At 59.3% G+C, this 18,605-nt stretch overlaps 1 protein-coding gene across 1 annotated transcript in view; it reads left to right on the plus strand.

Annotated features, from left to right (window-relative positions):
* Nucleotides 1-9,654, plus strand: part of NPHP4 (nephrocystin 4) — a 125,034-nt gene extending 115,380 nt beyond the window's left edge. Inside the window, exons 21-30 of the mRNA XM_008048580.1 lie at nucleotides 1,692-1,918; nucleotides 2,109-2,295; nucleotides 3,364-3,444; nucleotides 4,330-4,498; nucleotides 5,439-5,524; nucleotides 6,062-6,147; nucleotides 7,258-7,429; nucleotides 7,957-8,136; nucleotides 8,424-8,567; nucleotides 9,019-9,654. Of these exons, the coding sequence (XP_008046771.1) occupies nucleotides 1,692-1,918; nucleotides 2,109-2,295; nucleotides 3,364-3,444; nucleotides 4,330-4,498; nucleotides 5,439-5,524; nucleotides 6,062-6,147; nucleotides 7,258-7,429; nucleotides 7,957-8,136; nucleotides 8,424-8,567; nucleotides 9,019-9,159 (1,473 nt within the window). The 3' untranslated portion in view covers nucleotides 9,160-9,654. The remainder of the gene's footprint in view (nucleotides 1-1,691; nucleotides 1,919-2,108; nucleotides 2,296-3,363; nucleotides 3,445-4,329; nucleotides 4,499-5,438; nucleotides 5,525-6,061; nucleotides 6,148-7,257; nucleotides 7,430-7,956; nucleotides 8,137-8,423; nucleotides 8,568-9,018) is intronic.
* Nucleotides 9,655-18,605: the final 8,951 nt, after the last annotated feature.

Raw genomic sequence — 18,605 nt, forward strand, 5'->3', positions numbered from 1 at the left:
AAGCCCTCCTCCTACCTGGTAGGTGGGACTTGAGGCTGTGGCCCTTAGAGGCCCGGCCTGGAGGACCGTGGCTCCGCCAGTTTTACCTCAGGGCCGCAACAGGTCCCACGTCAGAGAGGGTCAGAGAGGGGCTGGCCTGGCGGCAGCAAGGCCTCCACAGAGGAGAGCCGTGAGGCTGGTGTTGGTATTATTATTAATTTGACTGACTTTTACTTGGTGTGCTCAGATAGAGAAATTGACAGCCCGAGCCCTCTTTTTAATATGGATTTGGAAGTGATTGGGTTAATAGTACACGAAAATTTTCCATCACATCCTAAAGATTTCCTGGCTCAGTATCCCTGCAGAATTTTGGGGTGAAAGCAAATCAATTTATCAAATATATGAAGGTTCCTATCCCTTCTAGTGCTTTGAGAACCTTTACGGAAAAGGATGAGAATTCCATGATGGGGCTTCTGCAGGAAGAGAGTGACACCAAGCTGCTGCTAAGCCAGCCTGCCATGTCCCCGCTTGACCTCTCACATGTGTGACGAGTTCATTGCATCTGCGTGAAGTCTTGGGCATGGTGTCAGAGACGTGCAGTCTCGCCCTAAGGGCTGCCACAATATCACCTTGGGGACCACTGTACTGGTGGGCAGAGTAGATTATGTCCCTTCAGCTAGGAGTGGGTCAGGACGGTGTGCTGTGTGAGCCCGGAGGTTGAAAAGCTCTGTTCTAGGTCTCTTCCCTGTGTCCAGCGCAGTCTTTCAGAGGCTGCACTGTATTAAAAGCTCTAACTGTGAAACCTGACAGAGGTGGGCCTCCATTGTGGACAAGGCCACCCTCCTGTTTCCAGGTCCCCCAGGAGAAATGAAAGGTGCAGCTTTAGCCCTCACAGAGGGAATGCCTGAGTGTTGGATTTTAGAAAACCAATGTCCAATGTTGTTTAAGTCAAAAATCACGTTGTGTGCTTACCTTTTGAGATAAAGACTGAGTGCATTGAAGTCAGCCAGTCCCTGTGATGTCTCAGCTTCCTCCTTGTTAGATAGACGGTTCCGGGTACCTGAGCAAGGCAGGACCTTGGAGCAGCCACAGCATGACTGACTCCCCAGCGTGGGGGTGGCCTCTTCCCGGTCTTAGATCCTGCAAGGCGGCCTCCGATGGGCCTCACTTTTAACCTAAGGCCCAAAGGGAAAACAGCTAGTTCCCATCCTGTAGACCACGTGTGTCAGCCGAGCCCATGGAGTTGCTAGGACATCAGAAGAAGGAGGCCGAACAGCACTGAGGCAGCGTGCGGGTTTCCAGACTCTGACCTTGCACGAGGCTCAAGGCCAGGGACATGCCCCCTCCCATGACTCTGGCTGCAGACGGGGCTCCCGACACCATGCTGGGGACCTGGCCAGGTAAAGCCTGCTGTTTTGAGGCCATTCTTCCTTCTTTTCTGAAATCTCTGTTGTAATTTCCCCCACGGAGCCTGGGTGCCAGCATCATGGCTGAGAAGAGTCTCTCGGCAGCGTGCAGGGCAGACTCCCCTCCATGAGGCAGGCCCCCCACAGGCCAGGGCCAGGAAGCCACGGCTGCGATGTGGACCTCCACACGGGGGGCAGCCAGGGAGTACGTCCCAATGCCAGTGGAGCGTTAGGCTGGACAGCCAGCCCTCCATGAGGAGAGCATTCCGGACCTGTGCCCACCCTGCCAGCCCCCCTCTCTTGCAGGCCCAGCAGAGCATCCGTGCACAGCACTCACGGGACCTGCGGGTCATCGACGCCTACCGGGAGCGCACCAAGGCCGAGAGCATCACCTGCGTGCTGAGCCGGGCCATTACCACGCAGCACACGCTCTACGCCACGCTGGGCACTGCTGAGTTCTTTGAGTTCGTGCTGAAGAACCCCCACAACACGCAGCACACAGTGATGGTGGAGATCGACAACCCTGAGCTCAGGTGAGAGTTGCACAGCCCCCACCCCAGTCTGTGTTGGGGACAGCCAGGCGCCCCATCTGCGCGGCTCAGATTCTGCTCAAGAGCCAAGGCGGTTCCCTCTCCCGCTCCTTGAGCTCTTCGGAGGGCGGATGCGTCCTCCCGTGGGCCCTTCGGGAGGAAGCACCTGATGCCGGGACACTGCCTTCCCTAGCGTCATCGTGGACAGTCGAGAGTGGAGGGACTTCAAAGACGCCGCCGGCCTGCACACACCCGTGGAGGAGGACATGTTCCATCTGCATGGTGGCCTGGGCCCCCGGCTGTACCTGCGCCCGCGTGAGACCGCCCACATCCCCTTCAAGTTCCAGAGCTGCTCTGCAGGGCCGCTTGTCGAGGCGCAGGTGCGGGCGTCAGGCACACGGGCGCTCATTGCTTAGAGGACGACAGGCAGCCAAACACGCCTTCGGGTCTCCAGCAGTGTCCCCCGGGCCTGTGGCAGACGGGTTAGCCCCAGGCACTGTCCACTGCACTCACTACCTGGCCCCTGCTGGGTACCTGCGCGTCTCACAGCAGCCAGTCATCCCTTTCCCGACCTGTGGGGTCAGGAGGCTGGCCTGTCTTCTCCTGATTAATTCCCTTTACTGAGCTACGTAAGGCTCGGTGGAGCTAGCGGGTTGAATTTGTTAGCATTTTCTACTCTGCAGTCCATGTTGTTTGCTTCCTTGACTGTAGCATTGACCCCTCTATGCAAGGTGCACCCTTAGAGGGGTGGGTCATACCGTGTGTGTGTGTGTGTGTGTGTGTGTGTGTGTGTGTGTGAGAGAGAGAGAGAGAGAGAGAGAGAGATGGGGGTGGAGTGCAGGGTGTGTGTTCTAGAATATTTTGTCTTCACCACGGCCTCTGTGTTCGGGGCTCAGGCAATCTTTCCGCCTCAGCCTCCTGAGTAACTGGAACTACAGGCGTGCACCATTATGCCTGGCTAACTTTCTGAATTTTTGTAGAGGCGGGGTTTTACTATGTTGCCTAGGCTGATCTTGAACTCCTGGGCACAAGTAGTCCTTCCACCTCAGCCTTCCAAAGTGTTGTGGTTACAGGCATGAACCATCCCACCCAGCTGTTTCAGCCTTTGACTGCCCTTCTGAAGTCAGCTCTGTAGGTGATGGGCCTCACTTGAGTAAGTAGGCTTGAGAACTGCCTATAGGCTCATGGGTGACCATGCTGGCTCTTGGTACAGCTGTGAGGACAGTGGGTGAGACCGCAGGCAGAGCCAGGTTATCATTTGGGACCTGCTATTTCGTTGGCTCGTGATAACCTGTGCTTCCTCCATGATGTTACTGCCTGAGGGTGAGTGTGGGAGCACATGAGACAGCGTGTGGAGCTATCTTAGCCACGGTGGCTGTTCCACCCATACAAGTGCTGGCCCCCTGCGATGCCACCTCTGACCCATCATGCCAACTGGATTCTCACAGGCTTCTGAGCTGAACTTCGAGAAGGGCGTGGATGTCGACCCACTGTGGAAGTCCAGCGTGATGCCCACGAAACATGCCAAGGTAAAGGGGAGAAGACACACTGAGCCTGGGTATTTTTTATATTCCCATGGCCAGGCTCAGTGTGTCTTCTCATATATTCCCATGACCTTGCGGCAGCGTGAGCTGGGTGTCCTCCAGCAGACAGAGCCGCATGTGCCAGTATCTGGGGTGATGTGGCCTTTCGGAGCCTGCCCCTTATGCCCTTTGCCCTCCTGGAAGGGGAGGGGTCGGGGCCAGATTTAGGGCAGGGGCTGACGTGGGAGCAGGCCTCGGAGGCAGGCTTTCCTCATGGCCTCACAGGGCAGTGGTGGCTTCGTCCAGACACTGGCATCACTTGCCGGGCGTCTGGCATAGAGGCATCTCTTTTGTTTCTTGCCACCCTCGGTTCCCTGAGTATGAAGCTGGAGGCCTTTGTGGCAGCAGTGGTGGCTGTCCTTGAAGCACAGCACATGCACGCACATCACACATGCACACAGGAACAGGGAACACTGGGGCAGGTCGTGATGTGGTGTGTGCTGTGCTGTGGCATTTGTCTGACCTGGTGTGTGCCGTGATAGCTGAATAACTTCCTGCATGAAACATGCATTATGGCTGGAATAGGTTTTGACTCGGGGACAGCAGACCTTTTCCACTTGGTGTAGGGGCTGTGCCTCACTTAAGAAAGCAACAGTTGCTCGCCTGGTGCATGCCTGTGTGGGGTGCCGGTCCAGGCCTTGCCCAGAGGTGCCGCTGGGGAGGGCGCTTGCTGCTGCAGCCTCAGTCCCCACCTCTCTGATGATGCCTGTCCTTCCCACCTCGTGGGGAGGGTCTTGGCGATAGTGGAGATCCTGTGCTGTCCAAGGAGGGACACGAGGCTGCCCATGGCCGTGTGCCAGTCCTGACGGCCTGTGGTCTGCTTCCTTGCAGGTTGTGTTCCGTGCAAGCGGTGGCGGTGGCGGCGGCAGGCCCATCGCCGTGCTCCACCTGACCGTGGAGCTGCAGCCCCACGTGGTGGACCAGGTCTTCCGCTTCTACCATCCAGAGCTTACCTTCCTGAAGAAGGCTGTTCGCTTGTTGCCCTGGCACACACTTCCAGGCAGGTCCCATGCTGACCCTGTGGCCAGCCTCTTGCAGGTTCAGCTGATGATGAGGTCTTCCAGAATGGCAGATGTTACTGACACTGATAGCATGTGATGCCTTACAAATTCTGCCTCCTGCCTTTATGGTTTGAAACAGCCACCTTCTTGCCTCCTCTGAGATGATGTGGAACACATTTGCTGGCTGATGTCACTCTTCTAAAGCCCCGGCTCCTGTGGCCCAGGTCTGTCCCATCAGACGGAGGGCTATGCCTAGGGGACAGCTGTCTCCTCAGATGCTGGTGCACTTTTCCAGCAGGAGCCCTGCAGAGCAGAGGGTGGTCTTCATGTTGTAGCATGTTCTGTGTGCTCTCTCTGGATCCCCAGAGGAGGTGGCTAGGTCCACGGGGGTGGAAGGGCAGTATCAATGCAGGTATCCTGGGGTAGGGTCAACATCATCTGTTTCCCTAGAAAGCGTTTTGATGAGTACCTGTGGCAGGTCCCAGCCTGTCCTAGCACACAGGGCCATCTTGATGCAGGCCGGGCCTGCCCTAGAGGTCATGACATGCATGGCTGTCTGTGACACTGGCCAGGCCTGTCCTGTAGGATGTAGTACCCGGGGTCATCTCAATGTGGGTCTGCCCTCGAGGTCATGGCACTCAGGGCCATCTCAGTGAAGGATGGGCCTGCCCTAGAGGTTGTGACATGCATGACTGTCTGTGACACAGGCCAGGTCTGTCCTGCAGGATACGGTACCCGGGGTCATCTCAGTGTGGGTCTGCCCTCGAGGTCATGGCACTCAGGGCCATCCCAGTGAAGGCTGGGCCTGCCCTAGAGGTTGTGACTTGCAAGGCTGTCTGTGACGGGTCAGGCCTGTCCCATAGGATGTGACATAGGGCTGCCTGCAACACAGGCCTGGGCTGTGGAGCAGAATGTTTTTGGACACTTTCCCTATCCTAGGTGCTCCAGTGGGAATACCTGGCAAGGAACCCCCAGTCCACGTTCGATGCAGCGACCCAAACGTCATTTGCGAGACACAGAATGTGGTAGGTGGCGTTGTTGCCTGTCTTAGGCAGGTCCTTCTGAGCAGGTCCCCCGCCCATGCCGTCTTTTCCCTGTGTCTCCTGGGAGCCCATCACTTCAGGTTGTAGGCTACGTGTTTTTCCCCAAGGTGCTAGGGGGCTATTTTGACATCCTTGTGAGAGCTTTATGAATGTGTTTTTATTTTTTCCACTAACAGATCAGTTCTTTGATCATCTGAATTTAAATTTTAAAAAGGCATGAAACAAAGTGGCAATTAAGGCACTTATTAATTACCATTGTGTAAAGGATAACAGCAATGGCTGTATTATGATGGGTTAGGAAACTAGATAAAAATCTCCTGTAGAATATAATTATTGAGATCCATATAAAATCAAGGAGCTAATGATTTTCTCTTGTAGTGAGTAGTGATTCTGACTAGTCAGAAAGTGAATGCACAGGGGGACGGGCTGGCTGTCCCCCGTGGGTCTCTGCAGCCTTGGTGGCTGTGGTCGGAAAGCCTGCACGTGGTTGGCCCCTGATGTACTCACATCTGCTCACAGGGTCCTGGGGAGCCACGGGACGTGTTTCTGAAGGTAGCTAGCGGTCTGAGCCCGGAGATTAAAGACTTCTTTGTCCTCATTTACTCGTAAGTGCACAGGCCTCGGGACCTGGGGACAGTGGCAGAGGAGGGGGGAGGTGGGAGTGGGGGCTGCTGGGGGTGGAAAGTGGGCCTGGCCCGCTCCCAACCCGGGGAAGGGGCTCATCAGGCCTCTGCTTGTGGGTCAGACTCTGCTGCCCACTTCCAGGCCAGTAGGGGCCTCTGCTTCAAGTGGTGCACACGGCCTGAGAGACTTGGGACGTGTGATGTCCCCGCCAAGGAGAGCGACGAGGTGGCTTCTGTCTCCAGGCAGTGCCAGGAGCCACTTGCAGCCTTCTACTTTCTTGCTGAGTCTCTAAGCTGAACTGAGGGAACCAGGCAGTGGCCGCCTGGGGAGGTGGAAGGTGGTGGCCGTTGTTTCTGGGGTCCGAAGAGCATGATGGGCTGGCCCTCCACCTGCCCAGTTGAAGTGCCGTGGTCCCTTTACCTTTTCCTCTGACGTTCGATCTCCTGCTCTTTGAGAATCCTTTAAAACTGGTGTGAGCAGGAAGATCTCCAGTGGTGCTTCTGAGTACAGGGCAGGGGGCATCTGCCTTCATGGCCCACTGCGGGGTGAGGGGCTGCGCCAGCCCTCCTGTGCCCCGTGATCACGTCCTCAGCAGCGTCCTCATCATCACCCAGCCCCATTCTGCCACCAAGCAGGTCAGCGGAGTCTTGGCGCTGAGATGCTCCCAGGGGCACCCGTGCTCAGGCCCACGTGTCCCCGCACCCTGTCTCCCACGCGCACTGCCTGCGGCTTAGCCTCAGAACGTTCGTTTGGGGGGAAGCTTGTTTGCATATTGGACCAGAGCCTGTGTGTGGTTCCTGAGCAGCCTGGGCCTGGGCAGCCTCCTGGGCACAGACAAGTGGCGTGGGAGCCACAGCCCCGCGCAGAGCTTCTGTGGTGGCGGCAGGGGGCAGCTGGGGTGAGAGCAGCCGGCACAGCCCCTTCTTCTCAGCCCTGTGCTCTGGGGCTTCCTTGCTCAGCCTCTGGCAGGCCCCCACCCCCGCCTGGTGGCCCACCTCCTGGCGGCTCACCTCTCAGCAGCCCTCATGGCCTCCCATGGGCGGGTGCCAGGTCCGTGGGGACAAGTGTCGACGGCTCCTGTCCTGCCACAGGGATCGCTGGCTGGCGGTGCCCGTGCAGACGTGGCAGGTCTACCTGCACTCCCTGCAGCGTGTGGATGTCTCCTGCATCACGGGCCAGCTGACCCGCCTGTCGCTTGTCCTCCGGGGAACACAGACCGTGAGGAAAGTCAGAGCTTTCACCTCGCATCCCCAGGAGCTGAAGGTATGGCCTTGCTGGGGGCTGTGTGGGGACTGCCCTCACCCCATCCTGGCGGCTGAATGGCAGGCCCCAGCCATGGCTCTGCGGGTGGTCCTGTGACAGCTTTCCTAGCACCGCCAGCCATGGAAATGCGCCTCCCAGGGACTTCGTTAAAACCGCCTTTGTTAGTTTTGCCATTGTGGGGTGAGTGGCATGCAAACCACCCCACAGTTTGTACTGGGAGCTCTGGCGTGGACGGAGCCTCAGCTATGTCTGGACAGTGGCAGCCCCGTCCCAGCCAGGGACCAGTGTCTCCGCCGGAGACGCTGGGAGTCCTCCCTCAGGGAGCAGCATTTGAGGGAGGAGGGGCATGCCCAGTGCACACCTGGGACGTGGCCATGCTGCCCTTGGGGGTGTTTTGTGACTGGATTTGAGCATCCCTGAGCCAGTGACCAGGGGCTCTCCTGGCCACTGGGCTGTAGATCCCCGGGAGCTCCTTGCTTACGAACTGTGAATGGCTCTACCCTGGCTCACTGCTCTTGTTCTTGAAGACGGATCCCAAAGGGGTCTTCATTCTGCCACCTCGGGGGCTGCAGGACCTGCATATCAGCGTGAGGCCCCTCAAGGCCGGCAGCCGCTTCATCCACCTCAACCTGGTCGATGTGGACTGCCACCAGCTGGTGGCCTCGTGGCTCGTGTGCCTCTCCTGCCGCCAGCCGCTCATCTCCAAGGTGTGGACGTGTGACAAGTGCAGGCAGAGGGGTGGGGCTTGCTGTTAGGGCATCTTGGCCCCCACCTGGGACTCAGGCCCCCAGGTTCAGTGTTCTCGTCAGGCTGGGGCGGAGTGTGTGCTCCTGTGCTGTCTGGCTGTCCTCTGGGCTGGGGGCTCTAGGGAACTCATCTGTTTGATCCTTATGGAGGTTCCCAGGATCTCCTGTAGCTTGGGAAATACTTGGAGAAGGGGCCATGACTGTCCCCATGAGTGACCTCAGCAGCTCCCTATCCCTTCCTTCCTCAGGCCTTTGAGATCACGATGGCTGCGGGGGAAGGGAAAGGTGTCAACAAGGGGATCACCTACACCAACCCCTACCCCTTGCGGAGGACATTCCACCTGCACAGTGACCACCCGGAGCTGCTGCAGTTCAAGGAGGACTCCTTCCAGGTGAGGGGTGTGCTGGGAGACCCCGGCCTGGACACAGGGTGCTTAGTGCCGCATTTAGAAGCAAGTGCCTCCAGTCACGAGCACTCTTCAGGAAGTCTGAGGAGAGGACAGGGACACATGCCATTCCGCACTTGGGCGGCCCAGTGTTTCCTCAGTTGCCAGAGATTTCGGGAGGCTTCTCCTGAGAATGGGAGGAGCACCGTACCAAGGGGGGGTTTACAATGACGTTAGGACATTTGGTCAAGCAAATAAGCATGCTGCAGAGTACGGATGGTGGGCCACCCAGCTGGGGACCAGCTCTGTCCCTGCCCTGGGCTCTGGGCCTCTGTAGGTCTTGAGTACCCATGGGGCTTCCAGGCCCTTGTCAGCTCATGTGACCTCTGGTGGCCGGGCATCAGGGCTTCTGGAGGGGCGCGGACCGGCTGGTGGACCTGGACCTGCTTCTTTCCAGGTTGGAGGAGGAGAGACCTACACCATCGGCCTCTGGTTCCTGCCTCATCGGAGTGCAGGGGAGGAGGAGATTCTGGTTTACATCAACGACCACGAGGACAAGAACGAGGAGACGTTTTGCGTGAAGGTCACCTACCAGTGAGGGGAGACGGCCCAGCCCCCGCAGCCGCCACCACTGCTGTCACTGTGCCTGCTCCCGCTCTGCTGTCCTCATGCCTCCTGCAGCATTTGGCCTCAGGGACCTGCCCTCAGTGCTTGCATCTGGCCAATGGAGTGGAGCCCGAGGCCCAGGTCATTTGGTAGCACCTGTGTCTGGTGAAGCTGCAGCTGGCACCGTGAGGCCTGCATTCTGCATACCTGAGATCCAGTGGTGTCACTGCCTCTGTTACCCACATGGGCCACACAGTCTCTGTTGCTCACAGGAGGGTGTCACCACCTGAATGGGAAAATGTTACCATCTGAACTTTGATTTGCTTTTAGCAAAATATATTTTATGCATCATCCTAAATGATACAATTATGTTTTTCTTGTTGGATTTTGTACAAACATAATCATTTGCTATGCAATGTTTTATACTGGTGTTGTTTCCTATCTGTTTTTTAAGTTGTTGAACAAAATACTAAACTTTTACATATTTCCCCTTTGGACAATTTCCTTAAGTACTTTCTGCTGACGTTTTTGAGGTTTTCCCTTGAAGAAAATGCAGCTGGGGCCCGCCAGGCAGCCTGTGCCTACCCAGGCTGAGGCTGAGACCCCAACTCTGAGACGGCCAGGTCAGGGTGTGGGGGCTGCAGGTCTCACTCCCCAAAGTGCGGGGGATGACTGCAGAGGGCTTGCAGAGGGCACGCTGCCCATGGGCATTCACAGTGATTAATGATCCCTTTTCATGGAGAAAGCCAGTCAAGGCTGCTGGTATCTGCCATCTCTGTACGCTCGGATGGTAATGAGGCCCCATCTCTCAGGGAGGAATGTTTTGGGCACCTTGGGATCCTGAAGGTCAGAGTGGTGGATTTTCTTGCATCCTTGCAGAGCTAGTGAGTCTCAAGTGGGAGGCGCCGAGCGGTCTGTGTGTGGGGTGGCATGAGGGTGTGCCATGCCTGCCTCCCTGCCTTGGAGGGTGGCCTCCATGGCATCTCTCTTCCAAGGGAGCTGGGTTTTCTCATAGGCAGGCCTCAGTGCTGTCTGGGTGAATGTAGGGTTTCTAGTCTCCATGAGAGAGGCTCCTGGGAGTCCAGAGAAGCCAGATGTCAGTTCTAGCAAGACCTGCGCCCTGAGGTGGATTGTCTGGGGAGATCCATGCTCTGGGGATGGAGTGTTGGGGGAGCCCCTTGTTCGGGGACGGAGAAGGAGCCCTGTGCTCTGGGGTAGAGTGTCCAGAGGAGCCCCTTGCTTGGGGGCAGAGTGGGGGAGTCCCGTGTTCTGAGGGTAGAGTGTCTAAGGGAGCCCCGTGCTCTGGGGCGGTGTCCGGGGGAGCCCCTTGTTCAGGGGTGGAGTGTCTGGGGGAGATCTGTGCTCTGGGGCGAGCATCAGGGAGCCCCCTGTTTGGGGCCAGAGTGTCCCAGGGAACGCTGTGACTGGGAGCGGTGGCCTACCTGCGCTCATGGGACGTCCACACTACGGAGAAGCCACCATGGTCAGGAGATGTGTTCAATGTGCATAGCCTTTTCAAGTGCCGTCCTCCCAAAGGCCACCGGAGATATCCGCTGGAAGCCAAGGCAGTGGCTTGACCCCACCTGCCGGTGGGGTCCCTGCCACCCAGAGCTTCAGGAAAGTAGGGAAGGCAGGCGGGACCTGGGCTGTTCTGCCACCACTGGCTTGGAGCTCCTGTGAGAACACGGAGGCTGGCAAGGCTTCTCAGAGGACAGCTGGGCCCCAGGGTGGACATGTTGGCCTGGGAGGGGGTGGAGGGCAGGGCTGTGGGTGCCAGGCCATGGGGGAGGGGCCCGGGAGACCACAGCTGGAACCCGGCCTGGGACGCCATCCCTGAGGCAAACAAGGCCCTTCAGGCCACCGTGAGGATTTTTATCTTTATCAAAAAGTGTCAGGACGCCTTTGAGAAGTTGGAGGCAAGGGTGGGTGTGGGGGCATGGGCATATTTGATTTTTGGTTGGAAGATCCACTTTGTGCCCCAAGATGCTCTAGTTTCTGGCATCACAGCCACCTTCCAGTCAGCAGGAAGGGGCAGGTGAGGGGCCCATCTCCTCCCTGGAAGCTGGCCGCTTTCCTGCCCTGTATTCATTTCCTATTGCTGCCTAGGTCTGCCTCGGCCCCTGCCAGAACTGACTCAGTAAGACGGAGGAGCAAGGAGGAGGGTGAACTTTCAGGAGATGGTGTTACTTCAGACACACTCAGGAACTTGTCTGGTGTCTGGTGATGTCAGCAGATGTCCAGCTTGTCCTTGTCAACTTTGGGTTCTCCGGGCTTTTGTTCTAGAAGGGCGGCCTCTGGGTTACACACCTGCCCCATGCGAAGACTGCTCAGCCGCAGAGCCCAGCACGCCCAGGCCCACGCCGGCCCCAACGTGAGCAGCCTCCGTATAGCCCCTCACCCTGGACTTGGGGTCAGATGTCCAGGTCTCCAGTCACGGTGTCACCTCCGGTCACAGTGCCACCTGGCCTGAGCTCCTGGGCGACCTTGGTGTGACACAGGCGTGGCCATGGTTTGGAAGGTCTGGTGGCTCGAGGCCCCACCTGGCTGCCCGCCTCTTCCTGTCCATCCCACCTTGCTCCCGCCCTCCTGAGTGCCATGTGACAGGGAGGCAGCCCCAGGGGCGCCGGCTCTGAGGTCTGCTGTTTCTGCAAGACTGCTCGGCTCTGATGAAGGATTTAGGGGAGAGGTTGAGCAGCAGCGGTGGGTGCCCCTCCCAGGCATGCATGGCCGGCCACGGGCAGTGGCTCCCTGTGGACTGGAGGACAACTTGCTCCCACGGGAAGTGGCCGTGGTGAGGGGAGCTGTGCAGGCAGAGGTCTTGGCCAATCCTGATAGATCCAATTCTGATAGAGGACTTGAAAGCAAGATGTGTGAGTGCCATGAGGAAGCAGGTATGTCTCACTTGTCCCTGCTTTCCAGCCGGGAAGGGTGATGGGGCCATCCCTCCTCCCCTTGCCGAGAGCCTTGGCCACACGCGTCGACCCACTGGATCCACGGCTGCCCAGACGTGAGGCCTGAGCCCAGGATGTGCCAGGGAGAATGCGGGCTGCCGGGGAGCTGGCTGAGACAGCCAGGGCTGGGGTGGGTCCGTTCCAGGCCTGGGTCTCAGGTCACGGAAGGTCTGCTTGGAGCCCCCACGTGACCCAGCCGCCGCCACAGCCCTGCGATTCCAGGACTTCACACATCTCAGCAGATGTGCTCAGAGCCATTGGTCCCAGGGCCACATCTGTGGCAGGACAGTGTGGGGGAGGGAAGAGTGGCCTCTGGGGGCACAGCTGATGCCGCGGGTGACCGCGGCAGGCGGGCTCCTCAAGATTGCAGACCAGGAACCCCGGCCTTCTGTGGTCCCAAACAGTCCCCCCTACGAGATGTCGGCACGCGTGGGAATGAAGGCCCCGTCCCTGTTCCCCGCCACTCACAGCATAGCGTCCTCCAGTGCCTGGGTCTCCGCTGTGGAACTGCAGGCAGAGGGCCCGACTCCAGTCCGTGGGGAGGGCTGGCTTCACCGAGTCTGGGGCTTGCTGAGCTGCGGGTGCTCCTGGCCTGGGCTCCTGGCGCCCGCCCCCACAGTGCTGTCAAGCCCTAGGCACCTATGTCCTGCTACACTGGCAGAGCTCTTCCACTTGCGCGGTGCAGGGCCTTCTAGAGCTGTGCGTAGGAGGCCTCATCGCCCTCCTGGCCCCATGGCATATGGCGGCGGGCCTCTGGCCTCCCCCTCCTCCGTTTCCAGATGCTTCCAAGAGCTGGCTCATCTCCCGCCCGCTCCGCAGGGGCGATTGAGGAGCTGCGGCTTTCCCTGGACAGGCAGATCCCGGGGCCTTGCAGCTCCGCCCTGTCTGGTCCGTAAAGTGAAGGTGGAGGTGGGGCCCTCAGGTGCCTGAGACGGGCTGGTCAAGCCGCCCCCGCCAGACTCCCGTGTGATGCGTGGCCACACACGGCCGTCGTCCCCAACCTGCCCGACATCGGTCTCTGCACCATCACGCCCACGGTGCGGAGGAGGGAACTGCAGCACTAAACGCAGAGGGGGCACCCGGGGTTGAGGAGCAGCGGTGGGTGCCCCTCCCGGGCATACACGGCCGGCCACGGGCAGTGGCTCCCTGGGGACTGGAGGACAACTTGCACCCACGAGAAGTAGCTGAACCTTTGGCGAGGGATGCCCTCCGCCCGCGAGGCTCTGCTCAAGCATCACACACTCGCTCATGCGTCAGACCCAAAGTGTGGACAGTGTGGACAGCGTGCTCCTCTGTGTCCGGGAGACGGATGTAACCCCCGCCCCTGACCTGGCCTTCGAGGGGCCCAGACGATAAAGGTGGGCTCCCATGTCCTGTTGTGGTGCTGGTGGGTGAAGGCGTGGAGGGGCCTTCTGTTTAGGAAAGGCGGGCAGGGCTCGCACTGCTGACCACTGACAGTTGTCTCCTAAGTGCTCCATCACCTTAATTCTGCCTGCCAGGAGCTCACGTGGACTGACCTGTTTTCACGCTGAATTTGCTTGGCTTTCGCTGGACCAGCCCCATTAGTCAGGGGTCTTTTGTTAGCAAGGGGCAGATGCTCAGCTCACAGCAGCACGAGCCAAAAGGCAGTTGTCTTTGGCCTTCAGTCATGGCTGGATCCAGGTGCTCAGAGGATGTCATCCGGCTGGTTCTCTTCATGCTTTTGCTTTGCCTTTTCTGTGTTGATGCCACTCTCAGACAGCCTCTTCCCGTTAGTGCCAAGACAGCCATCAGCTTAGAAATGCCAGCTGCTGTTTCCTTGCGCAAAGTCCCCAGCCTTACTCTCTTTGCCTTCTGGAGAGGGATGAGGTGGTCAGAGTGTGGGTAGATGGAGGGTGTAGGGGGAAACTGGCTCCCCAGGGGTTGTTGGGGAAGGGGGGTGGATGCTGGGCAGGGCTGAGGTCTGCTTGGCCATTAGAGAGCTTGGAAGGGTCGTGTGAGCCCCAGGGTGGCCCAGGTATCCTCAGGGACTTGCCTCTGAGCCTTCCCCCCAGAAGGAGAAGAGGGCACATCATCTGTCAGTGCTCTCGGCACCCCACCCCTTAGGGACCCCCACCGTCATGGAGCTAGACGTGGGGGGCATGAGATGGCCAGCAGACTCTGTGGGCCGGGGGGGTCCCAGCCTCACCCACAGCTACTGCCCTGTGCCCTGGCCGGATGCTGCTGGCCACGTCCCTCTGGCCAGCGGGAACTCGGAGACAGTAGGGCCCTTTGCCCGAGGGCTCTGAGGAAGCACCAGCCTCTTCCTATGCTGTCCTTCAGAGGAAACGAGGCTTCCCACCCTTTTCTCTGCCAGGAAACCCTTGAAATGTGCAGAACTCTGTGTGTAGATTGTCATGGAGGGAGGGCCTTATCACACCCTCAGAGCCATTCGGGGCCCCCGAAGGATGAGATGTTGGGGTGAGAAATCTCCGCTCAGAGCTGGGCCCACGGCAGCCCACGCTAGGTGCTCCTGGTCCCCCCAGTGGGCCCACTGCCCATCCCCCGCAGTGGGCCAGCCACCCCTCCTCCCTGGTGGGCCAGACACCCGCCCCACCACTGCGGCTGGAGAGCTGGCTGGGCGGGCTGTCAGAGTGGTCCCGAGCCTCCTTGGGCGTCTCCATACCACGCCAGCCATGGGCACTCACATTCCTTGCCATAGGCCTCGCGGTCTGCACCTGCTGCGGTCCCTGGAGGTGTGGCCGTGGCTCCAAGCCGTCTCCTGATGGCTCCAGCCCCCGACAGCCAGAGTCACCCGCCAACACACAGCTAGGCAGGACCTCTGGCAGCTCCTGCCTCATCCGGCCCAGGGATGGCCTTGGCTCTGGCCCCGTGTGCTTCCTTGCTCTTCCTTGAGCGTGTCCAGAAGGCTCCACCTCCGGGCATTCGCACATGCCGTTCCCTCTGCCTGGAATGTTCCCCCCTCATATCCGGGCAGCTCAGCATCTGTCTGTCCAGGAGCCCTTCCCCCCAGCCCCGTCCCGCACGCCCCACTCTGCCCTCAGCAGCACCTCCCACCTCTGCTGTCTACCCACCGCCTTCCCCATCTTGTCTGTGTTCCCTACCGTGGAACCACTGACCGTTGTCCAGGAGGCATCGACCAGATCAGCTGCCCCTGCCTGAAGTCCTTTGGGGGCCGCCTCCTCCTGCAGCCCCTGGGCCCGTCCCCTTAGCCATCCTCGGCTCCCACCGCCCTTCCCTCCCTGCTGGCCCAGCCTTCTCACTCTGCTGGGAGCCCCCTGCCCAGTCAGCCCTTCTCCTTGTGGTGGCAACTCCTGGGACCTCGCCTGGGCTCCTGTCTAGGCTAGAGATTTCCTGTGAAGGGTCACAAAAGAGGCCTCAGTCTCCTGCAGCTTCCTCTGTCAGGTGGGGCCTGTTGTCCCCCTGCCGCCGGGGTCTGGCCGTCTTTGCCTTTCAGAATGTGGCGGCCGTGATGTGCCCCTCTGAGCCAGGCCACCCCTGCTTGCTGCTCTTCTCTGGGGACCCCCAAGGCCATCGTGGGGACCAGAGCCTGCCGGGGAGGAGAGGCCATGTGTAGAGGCCCAGGTGTCCTGGCCATCCCCACAGTTGTGCCAGATGGCCCCCGCTGACCACGGACACCCAAGGACCCTCCAGGACTGGTGTGTCCGGCCTCGGCCCAAAGAACCGCCCTGCTGAGCCCCGCCCAGATGCCGACCCGCAGAACCCTGAGCTAAATATGTGGTTGGTGTCGTGCGCCACGGAGGCGTGGGGCAGCTGCGACACAGCAGGGTCCGCTGGCTCGGTTCCTGGCCCGCTCGTCGCTGCCTCTGAGCGTCTCCGTCTCAGCCCGTATTCGTCCCCCGACCGGCTTACCTACCTGCCTGCCATCGACTAGCAGATTTGAGAGGCCAAGTCTCTCTCTTACCACCGAATCTCAGCAACACTGGTCTCAATCTTCAAGAGCGGTGCTCATCACAGATCATATACGTCAGGCTCTGCTGAGAGGAAGCTTGAATCTCGAATCCCCAGCGCCTGGCACCGTGCTGGCCAACCCACGTGCGAAGTAGGTGCTTACCAGGCATGAAGCTGGGAGGGTGTGCCAGGCCGATGCCTTCCGGAAGGTCCCGTGGCTTTTTGTGGGGAGAGAAGGGCTCTGGGGTGGACAGGTTGCAGCGAGGCAGTGAAATCACAGGCTGCCGTGTCCTGGCAGGCCGAGGAGGGCTTGGCGGCCGGCACTAGGAAGCTCCTCCCAGAGCGAAACCTGACTTTACAGAACCTTGGCTATTGAATGGCCCACCCTTTGGCATTTTCCAGGAGAGCTGGAGTCAGATGCTCCAGCAGAGGCTTCTGGGGGCCCTCAGGCGTGACCGTTTAAGCTGAACGGAGGTTTTCTGTGTCTCCCTAGGAAGACTCCAGGAGTTCCCTACAGAAAGGGAAGGGGCCAGGAGCTGCGGCCATTCAAATGGTTCCTCATCTATCTCAGAATCCTCCAGGACCCTTGTGGAGCACTCCTGTGGGTCTTCCAATGAGGATATTTCCTCAGGTGTTTTCTTATGGCGGTAAACACACAATCAGTGGATCACCTCTTTGGAACACCTGTCGCCGTGGGGATGATCCCGGCCCATCAAGCTCCAGGAGGCTGCTGCCTCTGTCCTGAGGGCCGAGGTCGGCACCAGGCAGAGGCCAACCCGTGCAGCCTTGCCCCAGGCCAAGCCGGCTTGGCTCCCCGTGAAATGGGCGTCACTCGATGGCACATGTTTACACTGGTCCCTGGAGTGTCATCTCCCACGCGTTATGTTGTGCTCCAGGTATTTTTAGAACCTGCATCGCTAGGCGTAAGCTTCTTCCTAAATGTGCGTCAGCTTTGAATCTTCTCACGCAGTTCGTACGTGGCTCCCGACTCCGATCGCGTGTGTGTGGGCATTGGCGTGGGTGCTGGCCAGCACAGGCCCAACGCCCGCAGCCCAGTTCCGGAGGCCACAACTGGCTTCACGCCTCTTGTGGCCCAGAGACCTCGGGCCCTGGCAAGGGGAAGCACAGAGGGGAAGGCGTAGGAAGGGGCTGGTGACTCAGGGCCTCACAGAGGGGTGGGGCAATGGCTTCCTCACCCCGGGAATCAGCCTGCTGCGAAGCCTGTCCATGGACACGGGGACGGTCAGTAACCCCAGGGAGTGCAGAGGCCGCAGTGTTGGTGACAGCCGCATGACCCGTGGGGGACGCTGCCCAGACGCCTCCCCACCAGGCTGCCAGCTCCTTACTGAAGCTCGCACCAAACGGAGGATTAGTGTGGGTCAACCACTTAAACAAATATTTGGGCTCGCCTCCACGCCAGCTCACGAACTTAGCAGGCAAGCCGTCACTGCCTTCACACGAACGAGCCCGTGGGTCTGTTAATTTAGATCAGCTTTTTTTTTTAAGGAAGAAATGAATTTTTAACAAACAAGTTTATCTTAATAGTGAAGAAAATGAATGTGGTTTGTTTTCCTCAGGGCACTTGGGCCCGTGTGTATGTGTGTGTGCGTGCGCGTGTGTGTGTGTGCGTGTTCACATCAGACTTTTCTCGGTTGATCACTGTCCCTCTCACCCTCCTTGGGCTCATTCCTGCGCGTCTGCTTTTTCGTATTTTCTAGAAGCTTCCAGGAGAAGTGGGTCGCAATGTTTTAGGTTGGGTTCCCCTAGAAGCAGGTTATTTGGGAGGGAATCCAGGAAGCACCAGTAGGGCATGAGTGGGAGGAAAGGGAGCCCATGGGGTGGGGTACGTCTGCGGGCTGCTCCCACTGTGGTCAGGGGCTCCGTCCTGCCCCTGGGAAACCCTGGGCTTTGTGGACAGTTCGCAGTGGGCCCCCTGGGGACAAGGAGGCCGGCACCTCCCTCTGAGCCTTGTACATGACCCTGAAGGTTTCCACCCTCCTGGCTCCCCAGATGCCAGTCGGCCTTCCTGCAGGCCCAGCCCCTGGACAGCGGGTCAGGCGTTCACAGCAGGACACTGACTCAGACCAAAGCAGCGGGTGTGGGACTGACAGCGTCTGCGATGTCACTTACAGCGGGAGCGAGGAGGGGCAGGGCCTGGACTGCTGAGCCTGGGGGAGCAACCCAGTGCCTCCTGGCCTGCTGGCCTTACCCAGGCCGCTGCGCTTGTGGGTGCCACATCGTCTGGGACCGCGGAGGCAGTGCTCAGACTCAGCCTAGGTCCAGCATGACAGTATCAGAAGCTCCTCAGCCCTGCCAGGCTCGATGGGCCAGTCGGACCCACAGTCCTTGGACCCACAGTCTTTGGGGTGCTTCCCCGATGCGTGAGTCCTTCTCAAGCACGTTGAGTCACTGAAGCAGAGGCTGGCAACACGTGACTCCAGCAGCCGCAAGATGCACAGCAATCTCAGAGGGTGGCTGGCTGGCATGGGGCCTGGCTCATGGTGGATGCTCAACTAACACTGTTGAACCCGGGACTCTAATGAGAGAGATAGAGACCACAAAGAGCCAGCTCCGATGCAAACACACAAGGGTCTTT

The sequence above is a fragment of the Carlito syrichta genome, unplaced genomic scaffold, assembly GCF_000164805.1.
Source record: "Carlito syrichta isolate Samal-C Ts95f unplaced genomic scaffold, Tarsius_syrichta-2.0.1 Scaffold126411, whole genome shotgun sequence".
Taxonomy (NCBI): domain Eukaryota; kingdom Metazoa; phylum Chordata; class Mammalia; order Primates; family Tarsiidae; genus Carlito; species Carlito syrichta.